At 38.5% G+C, this 14,959-nt stretch overlaps 1 protein-coding gene across 1 annotated transcript in view; it reads right to left on the reverse strand.

Annotated features, from left to right (window-relative positions):
- Positions 1 to 14,317, reverse strand: part of LOC140076197 (uncharacterized) — a 54,122-nt gene extending 39,805 nt beyond the window's left edge. The window contains exons 1-3 of the mRNA XM_072122712.1: positions 14,233 to 14,317; positions 11,419 to 12,402; positions 10,495 to 11,334 (exon numbers count right to left, since the gene is read on the reverse strand). Of these exons, the coding sequence (XP_071978813.1) occupies positions 10,495 to 11,334; positions 11,419 to 12,402; positions 14,233 to 14,317 (1,909 nt within the window). The remainder of the gene's footprint in view (positions 1 to 10,494; positions 11,335 to 11,418; positions 12,403 to 14,232) is intronic.
- Between the last annotated feature and the right edge of the window lie 642 nt (positions 14,318 to 14,959).

The following is a 14,959-nucleotide window of genomic DNA, read 5'->3' on the forward strand; positions in this document are numbered from 1 at the left end:
CTTTATTAGAACCTATTAAGAAATGGTGGTCTACAGAGAGAACACAGGATAGGTGGGAAAGAATAGAATTAGAGGTAGCAAATGTACGATCATTAAAAGCTCTGTTATTGGATAAACTGATAGAATTAAAGGGGAAAAAAAGATTAGGTACTTTAGGGAGGGACATATTAGTAACGACAGATGAGACGTTGCATGCATGGAGTAAGTACTGCTATCTTTTTAAAGATAAAATAAAACTTTCCCCAGATGAAATAGATCTAATATCCGTGGAATGTTTAGTCGAGGACCTTGATCTGACTGTATGGATAAAAGCAGGAATTAAAAATTTGAGTGCCCTGAAGAGAAATGGAAATTGGATATCATTTAGAGAATTAAGACAGGAATTTAATATACCCCCATCGGACTGGTTCAAATACCTTAGGCTTAAATCCCTACTCCACTCAGTAAAAGATTTTTTGGAGGAATCGGTCGACATTAGTCTGAGATTTATAACATATATTAAGTCATTTAGATCAAAGGGAGGCACCTCTGCAGCATATAGAGATCTTATTCATCGGGATAGTAGGGGTAAACTACCGTACATGGTAAGGTGGGAAAAAGAACTTGGACTGTCCTTCTCAGAAGAACAGTGGAGGAAGGCAATAGAGGATTCAAATAGGAACATGCGATGTACAAATCATATGGATAATTTGTTTAAAATTAGGAGTAGGTGGTATATAACCCCCCAAAAACTTGCAAAGGTTAATCAAGATGCCAGCGAGCATTGCTGGAGAGGATGTACGGCTATAGCATCAACTCTACATATGTGGTGGACTTGTGATCGAGTGGTGCATATATGGAACTATGCCTTCGATCTTATCTCAATAATAAGAAATACCTATACCCCACCTTGCCCTGCCATTGCTCTACTAGATATATATTCAAGGGGGTTTTCTGAGAACGAGAAATGGCTAATAAGTAGACTATGTGCGGTGGTGAGAATGATTATTGCAAAGCAATGGAAATCTGCTAGTCAGATTAATGGAGACTCAATAATAGAGAGTATGAATGAATGCCATCGCTACGAAATGTATATGTGGGAACAAGGCATAATAAGAAGTAAACATTTTAAACATAATTGGCGTCTGTGGCTAATTTTGAACATATGAACCCAAATACGCTCTTTCAATTTTAACCTCAACTTGGGTAGTGCAGCAGATGAGTTGAGATACCTCCTCTGGTCCGGTTGTAGTAACCCGACTCCTGCTAGTATACTAGATCTATTCTTTCTTTTTCTCTTTTTTTTTTTTTTTTTTTCTCTCTTCTTTTCTTGGTTAAACATGTGCCATATTTAAGTATTAGGGGAAGTACGATGATGGGAGGATTTTTCCTCCATTAATATATCTGTTGACAATTCATGTTTAGGAAATAATGTCGATTTCATCTCTATATAGTAATAAGTAGTAACTAACTGTAAGATTGCCTTGTATGAATTAATCTATGTAATACGTAGTAACTAACTGTAAGACTTGTTTTTTATGTATGAATTAACTTATGTTTACTGGTGAATGATCAATAAACATGTCGTCAACTACTATAACTGTATTATACAGTCAAGTACATACTATGGCATTGCCAACATTATTACTACAAAATATTGTAAAAGTTTTAATATATGACTTTTTAATTCTTCAATATATTTGTCATATCTTAACTCTTAAACAATGGCAAAGTGACAAAGACTCTTTTTCCGAGTTTACATTATCTAAAATAAAACATTATCATCCTTTTAAAGTAAAAAGTAAAAAAAAAAATACAATGAAAAATACATTTGTTAAATTTAAAACATAAATTCTGGTGTCTGGTCACATTAATTAGCATCAATTATCTAAATTCTGTGGCGTCTTAAAATTTCAAGATTGTATCTGATGCCCTAAAATAAAAGGAACATTTTTTTCTTAACTTTTTAAACATAAATTCCTTCATAAACTATAAATTTGAAGTTTTGTAGCATATAGACTACTTAGATTTTTTAAAATTAAATTAAATAAAGGGTTCCATGCACACAAGCTCTTTATGAAAAAATATTATGGAAGCAAAGCCGTATCGTTTAACTTTGTACTAGAGCGAAAAATACATTCTGTAAACAACAAAGAAAGGAAGCAAAAATAGAGACAGAAAGAAAGCAAAAACAAGACCAAAATTATTTCCCAATTATAAATGCGACAAGAAACTAGAAACTGAAAGTGCCAACCTCTGAGCAACAACATGGGGTCATGGTGGAGGGAGATGAGGAATAACATGGGGCCATGGTGGAGGGAGATGAGGAATAACATGGGGTCATGCTGTAGGGAGATAAGGAATAACCTGGGGTCATGGTGGAGGGAGATGAGGAATAACCTGGGGTCATGGTGGAGGGAGATGAGGAATAACCTGGGGTCATGCTGTAGGGAGATAAGGAATAACCTGGGTTCATGGTGGAGGGAGATGAGGAATATCCTGGGGTCATGGTGGAGGGAGATAAGGAATAACCTGGGTTCATGGTGGAGGGAGATAAGGAATAACCTGGGGTCATGGTGGAGGGAGATGAAGAATAACCTGGGGTCATGGTGGAGGGAGATGAGGAATATTCTGGGGTCATGGTGGAGGGAGATGAGGAATAACATGGGGTCATGGTGGAGGGAGATGAGGAATATCCTGGGGTCATGGTGGAGGGAGATGAAGAATAACCTGGGGTCATGGTGGAGGGAGATGAGGAATAACATGGGGTCATGGTGGAGGGAGATGAGGAATAACATGGAGTCATGGTGGAGGGAGATGAGGAATAACCTGGGGTCATGGTGGAGGGAGATGAGGAATAACATGGGGTCATGGTGGAGGGAGATGAAGAATAACATGGGGTCATGGTGGAGGGAGATGAGGAATAACATGGGGTCATGGTGGAGGGAGATGAGGAATAACCTGGGGTCATGGTGGAGGGAGATGAGGAAAATCCTGGGGTCATGGTGGAGGGAGATGAGGAATAACATGGGGTCATGGTGGAGGGAGATGAGGAATAACCTGGGGTCATGGTGGAGGGAGATGAGGAATATCCTGGGGTCATGGTGGAGGGAGATGAGGAATAACCTGGGGTCATGGTGGAGGGAGATGAGGAATATCCTGGGGTCATGGTGGAGGGAGATGAGGAATAACCTGGGGTCATGGTGGAGGGAGATGAGGAATAACCTGGGGTCATGGTGGAGGGAGATGAGGAATAACATGGGGTCATGGTGGAGGGAGATGAGGAATAATATGGGCTCATGCTGTAGGGAGATAAGGAAAGGGTCAATCTGTTCAATGTTTCTTTTTAAACAAAGGAAAATCCCCTGACTGATGATATGAGGAAGAATAATGTAAATCCTCTTTTTGTTTTTGCCTTTCCATTTTTTACTCCCCACTTTTAAAAAGCAATAACTTTTTTTTATTTTTCCATGTAAAGAGCTCTGTTTTGCTTTGTTTTCTGCATAACAAATTGCACTTCATAGTGACGGTATATACTATTCTATGCCATGTACTGGGAAGCAGAATTTTTTTGTGAATGCAGTGAAAATGATGAAAAATGCATTTGCGCCATTTTCTTGTGGGCTTGGATTTTACAGCTTTCACTGTGTGCCCCAAATGACAGGTCTACTTCATTATGTGGGTCAGTACGATCACTGAGATAACACATTTTTATAGGTTTTATAATGTTTTCATACATGTACAAAAATTAAAACCTGTACTAAAAGAAAATTCTTCATTTTGCCCTCTTCTGGCAGTAATAACTTTTTCATACTTTGGTGTATAGAGCTGTGGGTGGTGTTATTTTTTGTGACTTTTGATGAAGTTTTCAATGCTTCTATTATTAGGATGGTGCATCCCTTTGATCACTTTTTATTGAATTTTTTATATTTTTCAAAATGGCAAAAAAGTGCCATTTGCGATTTTGGGCACTATTTTCCATTACAGAGTTAAACGAAGTGACAAAACCAGTATTATATTATGATAGATTGGGCATTTTTGAATGCGTTAATACCTAATGTGTTTATGATCTTTACTGTTTATTTATATTAATATGACTTCTAGTGAAAGGGGGGTGATTTGAATTTTTAGGTTTTTTAATGTAGCTTGTTTTTTTACTTTTATTTTTTACTATTTTTAAGACCCCCTAGGTTACTTTAACCCTAGGTTGTCTGATTGATCCTACCATATACTGCCATACTACAGTATGGCAGTATATGGGGATTTTGTACATTATTGCATTGTGTAGTTAAAACGGGATGCAAAACGAGACAGCCTCGGATCTTTGTATGACCCAAGGCTGTCCTGGCAACTGATTTCTGCCTCCGATGACTTTACAGGGCGGCAGTAATCAAATCTAATATGGCTGAGCCCATGCTCCCCTAGGGCCTCCGGAAGCCTTACCAGAGGCATTTACAGGTCAGTACTGCCACCGATCGCTGGTGTTACCGGTGGGTGTTTGCTGCAATATGCAGCAAAGGCCCACCTTGCATGGAGAGGGCTCAGCCCATCTCGGGATGAAGTGCAATGTCACGTCAATAAGACTAAAATAGACCAATCACTGGGCCCAGGTGGGACATGTATACTATATAACTTGATAGATCTTTTTTTTATATATATATTTGAAGATTTCTTAACCCCTTATGGATGCAGCATTTTTTCTGTTCATTTTTCGCCCCCACATTTAAAAATCTGTAACTTTTTACATATCTTTTACATTTCTTTGTGTACAGAGCTGTGTGAGGGCTTATTTTCTGCATAACAAATTTTACTACTCCATGACATTATTTATAATATCAAAATGTGATTAAAATTGGCAAAAAAAACCTCACATTTGTGGCACTTTCTTGTGGGATCAGTTTTTACGACTTTCACTCTGGACTCCAAACGATACATCTACTTTATTCTTTGGTTCAGTACGATCAAGGTGATCCCAATTTATACAGGTTTTATTGTGCTTTAAAGGAAACCTACCATTTCAAATGGTAGGTGTAAGCTGTAAACACTGAGCACTAGCTCAGGGTGAGCTGGTGCCGGTGCTTAGTTTAACACTTTTTAACACTTTTTAACATGGTTTTAACACTTTTTAAACTTTATAACAGAAGCTGCTTCGGCGCTGCGCGCAACCGTGCGCGTGCAACGCCTGCGACATTTCCTATGTAGGCGCGCGCATCATCGTGCGCACGCAGCGCCGAAGCAGTTTCTGCTATAAAGTTTAAAAAGTGTTAATACCGCGATACCGTGGTTTTAACACTAACGAAACTAAGCACCGGCACCAGCTCACCCTGAGCTGTGCTCGGTGTTTACAGCTTACACCAACCATTTGAATAGGTAGGTTTCCTTTAATACATTTTCAAAAATTAAACAAATGTGTACGAAAAAAAAAACAATTTTGCCAACTTCTGGCGCTAATATCTTTTTCATACTTATGGAGCTGTGTGAGGTGTCATTTTCTGAAAAATGAGCTGATGTTTTCATTGCTACCATTTTGATGCCTGTGCAACCTTTTGATTACTTTTGAATTCATTTTTTATGGTATGTAAAATGGTGTAAAAGTAGCGTTTCAGACATTTGGGTTCCATAGGGGTTCCACCATCTGTAATAACTGTTTTCATATTTTGTTTGAAACGCAGTGATACCTAAACTAATACCTGCTTGTGATTTTTACTGTATATTACGTTTTATATCAGTTCTAGCTAAATTGGGGTTATTTTTTTTTTTTTTTAATTTGCATTATTTTTGCATTCTAGCATTGTAATCTCTATAGCCATTCTCTATTGTGTGCACATTTATACAGAATGCTGTGGATTTTTACTGCAATTTTCACCCTTGTCAATGCCAGGGTCAGACTCCAATAGAAAATCGATTTATACCCTTGTAAACCTGTTATTAGCCCTTTAGCTGCACCCGCTAAGGCACTGCAGTCCAGGTTTGACTACGGTTTCAAAGGGGTTAAATACCCAGGATTGAAGCTTTTCCATTCCTGGGTGTTGGTGCAGTGATAACATAACCAGCAGGCACCAACAGGACCTGATGTCCTGCAAACTTCCTCTGACACTGTAAAAACCTGATACAGTGGTCATTGAAGGGTTAATTGTAAGGATGAAAACTAAATTGTGTCTTTAAAACGAAAAATAAAAAGATGCATGGCCTGAAATAGTAATTCCTGCTTCTGACAGATGAGGGTATCATTTTTTATGTTAAAGTATGTGCAGCATAGCATGGGCAAACATTCGGCCCCCTGCTGGAGGGAAGATGGGTGAGCAGACCCCTCTCAATAGAGAAGAGCAGGACTGGCACCGGAATACAGCAGAATATAGGACATTTCTTTGCCTGATCACGGTGCGGTGATTCAACGTATGCTGACCCCAATGTGACTGTTTGCAATAGACATCTACAGGGAATGATACCATTTTTGGCTGGATATCGGTCCCCATTATGTTTTGTGTGCATTGGTTCCATAGGCCTTATGCACTTGCATTAATGCAGGAGGGGTGTGTGCTTCATGTAAAGCAGACATTATATGGGACATATCTTATATCATGTGGAGCAACCGCCCAGTTCAGCCATGGTGTGGTGTATGCAGGTGCGATAGACCTCTATGGGGCTGAGATCTGATCATGGGCTCCCATATATTTAGTCACCATAGGCTTTACTTATACAGGGCGAAATTTATCAAACACCTGTATACGATAAAACATCAGCTGATCCTTTATCCGAGCTCCTCCACATTTTTCTCTCTTATTCTGATTGTGTTACATAATTGTACAAGTTCTCTAATTCAATCTGAAGTTTATTGGTTATTGCATCTCATACAACACAACATCAAACTCAATTACAAATGCAGATGTTCAATAACAACAAGACTTCTCCCCTTGTGGCTCCTCTCATATATAAAAAGTTTTTCATCAAAGTAAAATGTTTGTCACATTCTTAACATTAAGCTGCCTTTTTCCTGTGTGAGAGACGTGTTTAGAGATGGGATTTCATTGTAAAACATTGGTCACATTGTTAACACAAACCGCTTCTCCCCTGTGTGAGTTCTCTCATGTTTAACAAGATCTGATTTCCTAATAAAACATTTTCCACATTCTGAACATGAAAACGGTTTCTCCCCTGTGTGAATTCTTTTATGTCCACCAAGATTTGATTTACGAGCAAAACACTTGTCACATTCTGAACATGAAAACGGCTCCTTTCTAATGGAGCTTAATAACTTCATTTGCAAATATTTACTAGGAAAAATTTCCCTGTGTGATTCCCTACTGATTCCACATCCTGAACCATAGAAAATGCATATCCATGCAGACAAGGCGTCTCCAATGACCATGTGACTGCCCTGTCCTGGAAATGACTTCATGGAGCAGAGATTTTTTAAAAATCATTTTAGTATAAATTATTTTACATTTTCATTCCAGTCAAAATCAGTTTTGGTGATAAAAATAAACTTTTATTGGTAAAATTTGTATTTCTAGTGCTGCCTTTTTATAACTATGTTATACAGACAGTCCCGGGTTACATACAAGATAGGGTCTAAAGGTTTGTTCTTAAGTTGAATTTGTATGTAAGTCGGAAATGTTTACTTTATTATTGTAACCCCCAGCCAAATTTTTTTTGGTCTCTGTGACAATTGGATTTTAAAAATGTTGGATTTTCATTAGAACCAGGATTAACACTAAAGCTTCATTATAGACACCAGTGATAACTGTTACAGCTGATTAATGTAACCTAGGGCTAAAGTACAGTAAATTACCAACATCCAGAGGTCCGTTTGTAACTAGGGGCCGTACGTAAGTCAGGTGTTCTTAAGTAGGCAACCGCCTGTACAGTCAAATACATACCATAATTTACATTGCCAACATTTATACTTCAACATTTTTATTCCTCAATATATTTGTCATATATTTTACTCTTAAACAATGGCAAAAAGCCAAAACCTTGGGCTCTTTTTCCAAGTTGACATCATCTAAAATAAACCATTGTCACTCTCTTTAAGCAAAAATACATTTGTACATTTTACAACCTAAATTCCGGGGTCTGATCACATTAATTATCATCAAATATCAAATTTCATTTGGCGTCTTAAGATTTCAAGATTACATCTGATGCCCTAAAATCCAAGGAATTTTTTTTTTCGGAATTGTTCAAACATATATTCCTCTATAAACTATAGTTTGGAAATTTTGTCGCACTCAGACTACTAAGATATGTTTTCAAATTATTGAAAGGGTTCCATGCATCCTAGGCCTTAATGAAATTAGGGAAGCAGAGCCATATTGTTTGACTTTGTGCTGGAGCATAGAATAAATTCTGTACAAAATAAAGAAAGGCAGCGATAATAGAGACAGAAAGAAAGAAAAAAAATTGCCCAAATTATTTTACAATTATATAGTTGAAAAGAAACTAAAAACTGCATGTGCCAACCTCTGAGAAATTACAAGGGGTGGAGGGATAGTAATAAGTCGGGGACTGCTTGTATTGTCCAATGTAAAAATTACAAAATTGTAAATTCCACCTCCATTTTGTTTTTACCCCTGTAAAAACCTAAAGAGTTTTTTCTCATGCATTGAGGGGTGTAGTTTCTATAATGGGGTAACTTATATGGTTTTACTGATATAAGGCCTTTTGAAAACTGAAAAGGTTTTGGTGATTTTCATAAAAATGTGAAAAATTGCACCCACAATTCTAAGCCCCCATACCAACCTAGAAAAATAAAAGGATGAATAAAAAGCCATGCCAACATAATGCAGACATTCGGAAAATGTTATTTCTAAAGTTATTTGGGTACTATGACTATCTACTTGAAAAGTAAAGAATTTAGAACTTTGAAAATTTAGAATATTTCAAAATTTTTTGACAAATTTCAATTTTTTTCATAATTAAACGTAAAAGATTTGATCCAAATATTTCCACTAATTTGAAGTACAATGTGTGACGAGAAAACAATCTCAAAATTACCGCGATATGTTAAAACATTTGAAGGTTATAACCACTTCTACTGACACAGGGCAGACTTTAAAAATTTGACTTGGTCCGGAAGCCCTAGAGTGGCTTGGTCCTCAAAGGAAACCTACCTCTACGGACCTACCTATTACGGTAGATGCAGTGGTAGGTGCATGTAACGTATGTAAGGATAGCCCTCTTTAGGGCTAATCTTTTACTCCCCTCTATCATTTCTAATCTTTAATCAGGGTAATATGATTATTTTTTAAAGAGGCTACTGGGGCATGGAGTAGCTGGATAAAAGATACAGGGCTTGTGCTCCAGATATTGTGACCTAGCGATGCCCCTGGCTCTGACACATCATAAATATGGCACAGAAAATCTGCAGGCTGATCCTTTATCCGAATCCTCCACAATTTTCTCTCTTATTCTGATTTTGTTACATAATTGTTAGAGATGAGCGAACATGCTCGTCCGAGCTTGATGCTCGGTCGAGCATTAGGGTACTCGAGACGGCTCGTTGCTCGGACGAGTATTTCCCCTGCTCGAGATCGAGCATTTAATTAAAAAAAACACAGTGAAGAACAATGAAGAATAGAATAAAAACAGTGAACACAGGATCATTTAAGATAAAAACACAGTGCAGAACACAGTGCAGAATAGATTACAGATGTTCGGCACATCTGCTTACTTGTCGGGAGATACGCGCGGAACGGCGCGAACAAAATAGCATGTGAAGAACAATATATATGTGTGAAGAACACATTGCAGATGTATTTAAACATCTGCAATGTGTTCTTCACACACATATATATTGTTCTTCACATGCTATTTTGTTCGCGCCGTTCCGCGCGTATCTCCCGACAAGTAAGCAGATGTGCCGAACATCTGTAATCTATTCTGCACTGTGTTCTGCACTGTGTTTTTATCTTAAATGATCCTGTGTTCACTGTGTTCACTGTGTTCACTGTTTTTATTCTATTCTTCACTGTTCTTTACATCTGCTAACTTGTCGGGAGATAATATACGCGCGGAACAGTGAAGAATAGATCGCAGATGTTTGCAAATTATCAGAAGACATTATTTTTCAATTAAATAACACATTTTATTCCTGAACCATGGTCCCTTTGAAAAATGCTCGGGTCTCCCATTGACTTCAATGGGGCTCGTTACTCGAAACGAGCACTCGAGCATCCGGAAATGTTCGGCTCGAGTAACGAGCACCCGAGCATTTTAGTGCTCGCTCATCTCTAATAATTGTACAAGTTCTCTTATTTAATGTGAAGTTTATTGCAAGTTTAATGCATTTCATAAAACTCAACATATGTAGATGTTCAATAAGAACAAGACTTCTCCGCTTATGGCTCCTCTCATATGTAAAAAGTTTTTCATCAAAGTAAAATGTTTGCCACATTCTTAACATTAAAATGTGTTTTTCCTGTATGAGAGACGTGTTTAGAGATGGGATTTAAATGTAAGACATTTGTCACATTGTTAACACAAACCGCTTCTCCCCTTTGTGAATTCTCTCATGTTCAACAAGTTTGGATTTCTTAATAAAACATTTCCCACATTCTGAACATGAAAACGGATTTTCCCCTGTGTGAATTCTCTCATGCTGAACAAGACTTGATTTTTTAATAAACCATTTCCCACATTCTGAACATGAAAACGGGTTTTCCCCTGTGTGAATTCTCTCATGTTTAACAAGATCCGATTTCTGGAGAAAAAATTTGCCACATTCTGAACATGAAGATGGCTTCTCCCCTGTGTGAATTCTCTCATGCTGAACTAGATCTGATTTTTGAATAAAACATTTGTCACATTCTGAACAAGAAAACGGCTTCTCCCCTGTGTGAATTCTCTCATGTTTAACAAGTTTTGATTTTTCAATAAAACGTTTGCCACATTCTGAACATGAAAATGGCTTCTCCCCTGTGTGAATTCTCTCATGTACAAGAAGATTTGATTTTTCAATAAAACATTTGTCACATTCTGAACAAGAAAATGGCTTCTCCCCTGTGTGAATTTTCTTATGCTTAATAAGATTTGATTTTTTAGAAAAACATTTTCCACATTCTGAACATGAAAACGGTTTCTCCCCTGTGTGAATTCTCTCATGAAGAACTAGATCTGATTTTTGAATAAAACATTTGCCACATTCTGCACATGAAAACGGCTTCTCCCCTGTGTGAATTCTCTCATGTACAAGAAGATGCGATTTTCGAGAAAAACATTTGTCACATTCTGAACAAGAGAACGTCTTTCCCCCTGTGTGAATTCTATCATGCTGAACTAGATTTGATTTTTTAGAAAAACATTTGCCACATTCTGCACATGAAAACGGCTTCTCCCCTGTGTGAATTCTCTCATGTACAAGAAGATGCGATTTTAGAGAAAAACATTTGTCACATTCTGAACAAGAGAACTTCTTCTCCCCTGTGTGAATTCTCTCATGTACAAGAAGATTTGATTTTACAGAAAAACATTTTCCACATTCTGAGCATGAAAACGGCTTCTCCCCTGTGTGAATTCTCTCGTGCTGCACTAGATCTGATTTTTGAATAAAACATTTGCCACATTCTGAACATGAAAACGGCTTCTCCCCTGTGTGAATTCTCTCATGTACAAGAAGATGCGATTTTAGAGAAAAACATTTGTAACATTCTGAACAAGAGAACGGCTTCTCTCCTGTGTGAATTCTCTCATGCTTAACAAGATCCGATTTCTGACTAAAACATTTGCCACATTCTGAACATGAAAATGGCTTCTCCCCTGTGTGAATTCTCTCATGCTGAACTAGATCTGATTTTTGAATAAAACATTTGTCACATTCTGAACAAGAAAATGGCTTCTCCCCTGTGTGAATTCTCTCATGTTTAACAAGTTTTGATTTTTCAATAAAACATTTGTCACATTCTGAACAAGAAAACGGCTTCTCCCCTGTGTGAATTTTCTCATGCTTAATAAGATTTGATTTTTTAGAAAAACATTTTCCACATTCTGAACATGAAAATGGTTTCTCCCCTGTGTGAATTCTCTCATGAAGAACTAGATCTGATTTTTGAATAAAACATTTGCCACATTCTGAACATGAAAACGGCTTCTCCCCTGTGTGAATTCTCTCATGTTCAATGAGCCTTGATTTTTTAACAAAATTTTTCCCACATTCTGGACATGAAAAAGGCTTTTCCCCTGTTTGAATTTTCTGATGTGTGAGAAGATTCCATTTATGAGTAAAACATTTGTCACTTTTAGAACTAGAAAACGTCTTCCTGGTTGCAGCTCTTAGATGCTCGGCTGCTCTGTGGTGGCTCCTTTTTGGACTTTTAGTCTGTGTTGTATCAGAATAGATGCCCAATGTAATAGGATCAGATGATAGATTGTTGCGGTGAAGTTCTGAGGGTAAATCCTTTCTGCTGTTGTTTTCTATACATGTATCTTGTGTGATCCCACAATCATCAGCTTTAATATCTGAAGATATCAGATGTTCCTCTGAGCCACAAGTAACGTCATCTGCCGGGAATAACAGGTTGATCAATAACAAAGTTAATAAAATCTGTAATGATATAAGTATTTATAACATTTTATATATCATATCTCACCCTCTAATATCATATATCACCCTCTAAGATAAATCAAACAAGTCCAAAACCAGGGTAAAAAATGTCCAGACTAAAGATAAATGACCGCTAATTTGTACATATTTGAAGCTTTATATTTCAATATATCTACATATTTGCACCCCCACACCTGTATATGACTGCACCCCTTCACCTGTATATGACTGCACCCCTACACCTGTACATGACTGCACCCCTACACCTGTACATGACTGCATCCCCACACCTGTACATGACTGCACCCCGACACCTGTACATGACTGTACCCCTACACCTGTACATGACTACACCCCTACACCTGTACATGACTACACCCCTACACCTGTACATGACTGCACCCTTACACCAGTAGATGACTGAACCCCTACACCTGTACATGACTGCACCCCTACACCTGTACATGACTGCACCCCTACACCTGTACATGACTGCACCCCTACACCTGTACATGACTGCAACCCTACAGCTGTACATGACTGCACCCCTACACTTGAACATGACTGCACCCTTACACCTGTACATGACTGCACCCTACACCTGTACATGACTGCACCCCTACACCTGTACATGACTGCACCCCTACACTTGAACATGACTGCACCCTTACACCTGTACATGACTGCACCCCACCTGTACATGACTGCACCCCTACACCTGTACATGACTGCACCCCTACACCTGTACATGACTGCACCCCCACACCTGTACATGACTGCAACCCTACACCTGTACATGACTGCATCCCCACACCTGTACATGACTGTACCCCTACACCTGTACATGACTGCACCCTTACACCAGTACATGACTGTACCCCTACACCTGTACATGACTGCACCCTTACACCAGTACATGACTGTACCCCTACACCTGTACATGACTGTACCCCTACACATGTACATGACTGTACCCCTACATCTGTACATGACTGCACCCCTACATCTGTACATGACTGTACCCCTACATTTCTGCACCTCTTTACTCCTATTGCTGCATTTTTATTTTTATGCAGTTGAGATGCATTTTTTACTGCAAACTGTGAATGTACAATGAAAATCATACATTCGGTAAAAAGCACAATGGGGGTCTTCATTATTGACTTTCAGAAGGGCCCACAATTTGGGCGCCATTGGGGAATCCACCACTTTTCCAACATGCTTTTTGGCGCACAATTAGAGCTGCAGAAAACTGGTGTAAGGAGTTCTATTGGCTCCAGATTTATGAAGCCAGGAGCACAGTCTTTACAAATCTGCCACACCCTGCGGGCGCTCACTTTTCTTACACTGAGTGCACCAGTTTTTTCTGGTGAACTCAGTTTAATGGGTGAGCAACAGATTCATGTCAGACTTCTGTGTCACAATCCTTTTACAAACACTTCATAAATACAAGTGCAATCGATATGAACTCCCTAGACCAGCTTTTAGTTGCAATAATTTTGCACCAAAAATTTTACCCAATAGAGACGGAAATATCTCAGATTCACAAGCAGTGCCACAATTTTGCGCCCATAAATAGAACAAGCCATGAGAGTCAGATAAACACCAATAATGTGGCAGCACTATCACTATTTTCCGTTTCAAAGGCTTTATAAATGCCCCCTATTTTGTGGTAGTGGATATAGGCAGAAATAATGTGGCAGAGTACTCACCATCCTGGGGGTCCTTGGCACCAGCGTCATGTCCTCCTTCCCAGGCTCCATCCTCCGCACATATCTGGACCTGCTCTCTCTCCATTCTGTGTCTCAGACCCTCAGTCCAAGCTCCTCCAGTAAGATCTTCCACCAAGAAGTTCTCCTCATGTGAGTTGTGCTTGGGTTTCTTATACTTCTTGGTCTGCCCCCTTTTGTCTCAACAACCTCCCCCATGTAAATGAAGGGTGTTGGTCCCACTTCCTTATCAGCGAGGCTTTTTGTTTAAGAGTGTCTTGTTATGAGTGTTCTCCTTTGTTATGGGTTTATCATCCCTTCCCACCAAAGAAAGGCCAGGATGTGTCTGTCTGATGAAACTAGATAACTTCATTTGCAAATCTTTACCATGTGAAATGTCGCCCTGTGATTCCCTACTGATTCCACATCCTGAACAATAGGGAATGCAAATCCATGCAGACAAGGCGTCTCCAATGATTATGGGACTGCCCTGTCCGGGAAATGGCTTCATGGAGCAGAAGAATATCATACAATCAAGTGCTTTTTATGTCCAATCAAATATTGAGATATGTTTTTATTTTTTAAATAATTTTAGTAAACATTTTTAGAATTTCTTTCCAGTCACAAAATCAGTATTGGTGCTGTATAGTAAACTTTTGTTAGTAACATTTGTATTTCAAACTGCTGCTTTTTTATAACTGTATTATACAGTCAAATACATACATTTTTT

This window comes from Engystomops pustulosus, chromosome 8, assembly GCF_040894005.1.
Source record: "Engystomops pustulosus chromosome 8, aEngPut4.maternal, whole genome shotgun sequence".
In the NCBI taxonomy this organism is placed as follows: Eukaryota; Metazoa; Chordata; class Amphibia; order Anura; family Leptodactylidae; genus Engystomops; species Engystomops pustulosus.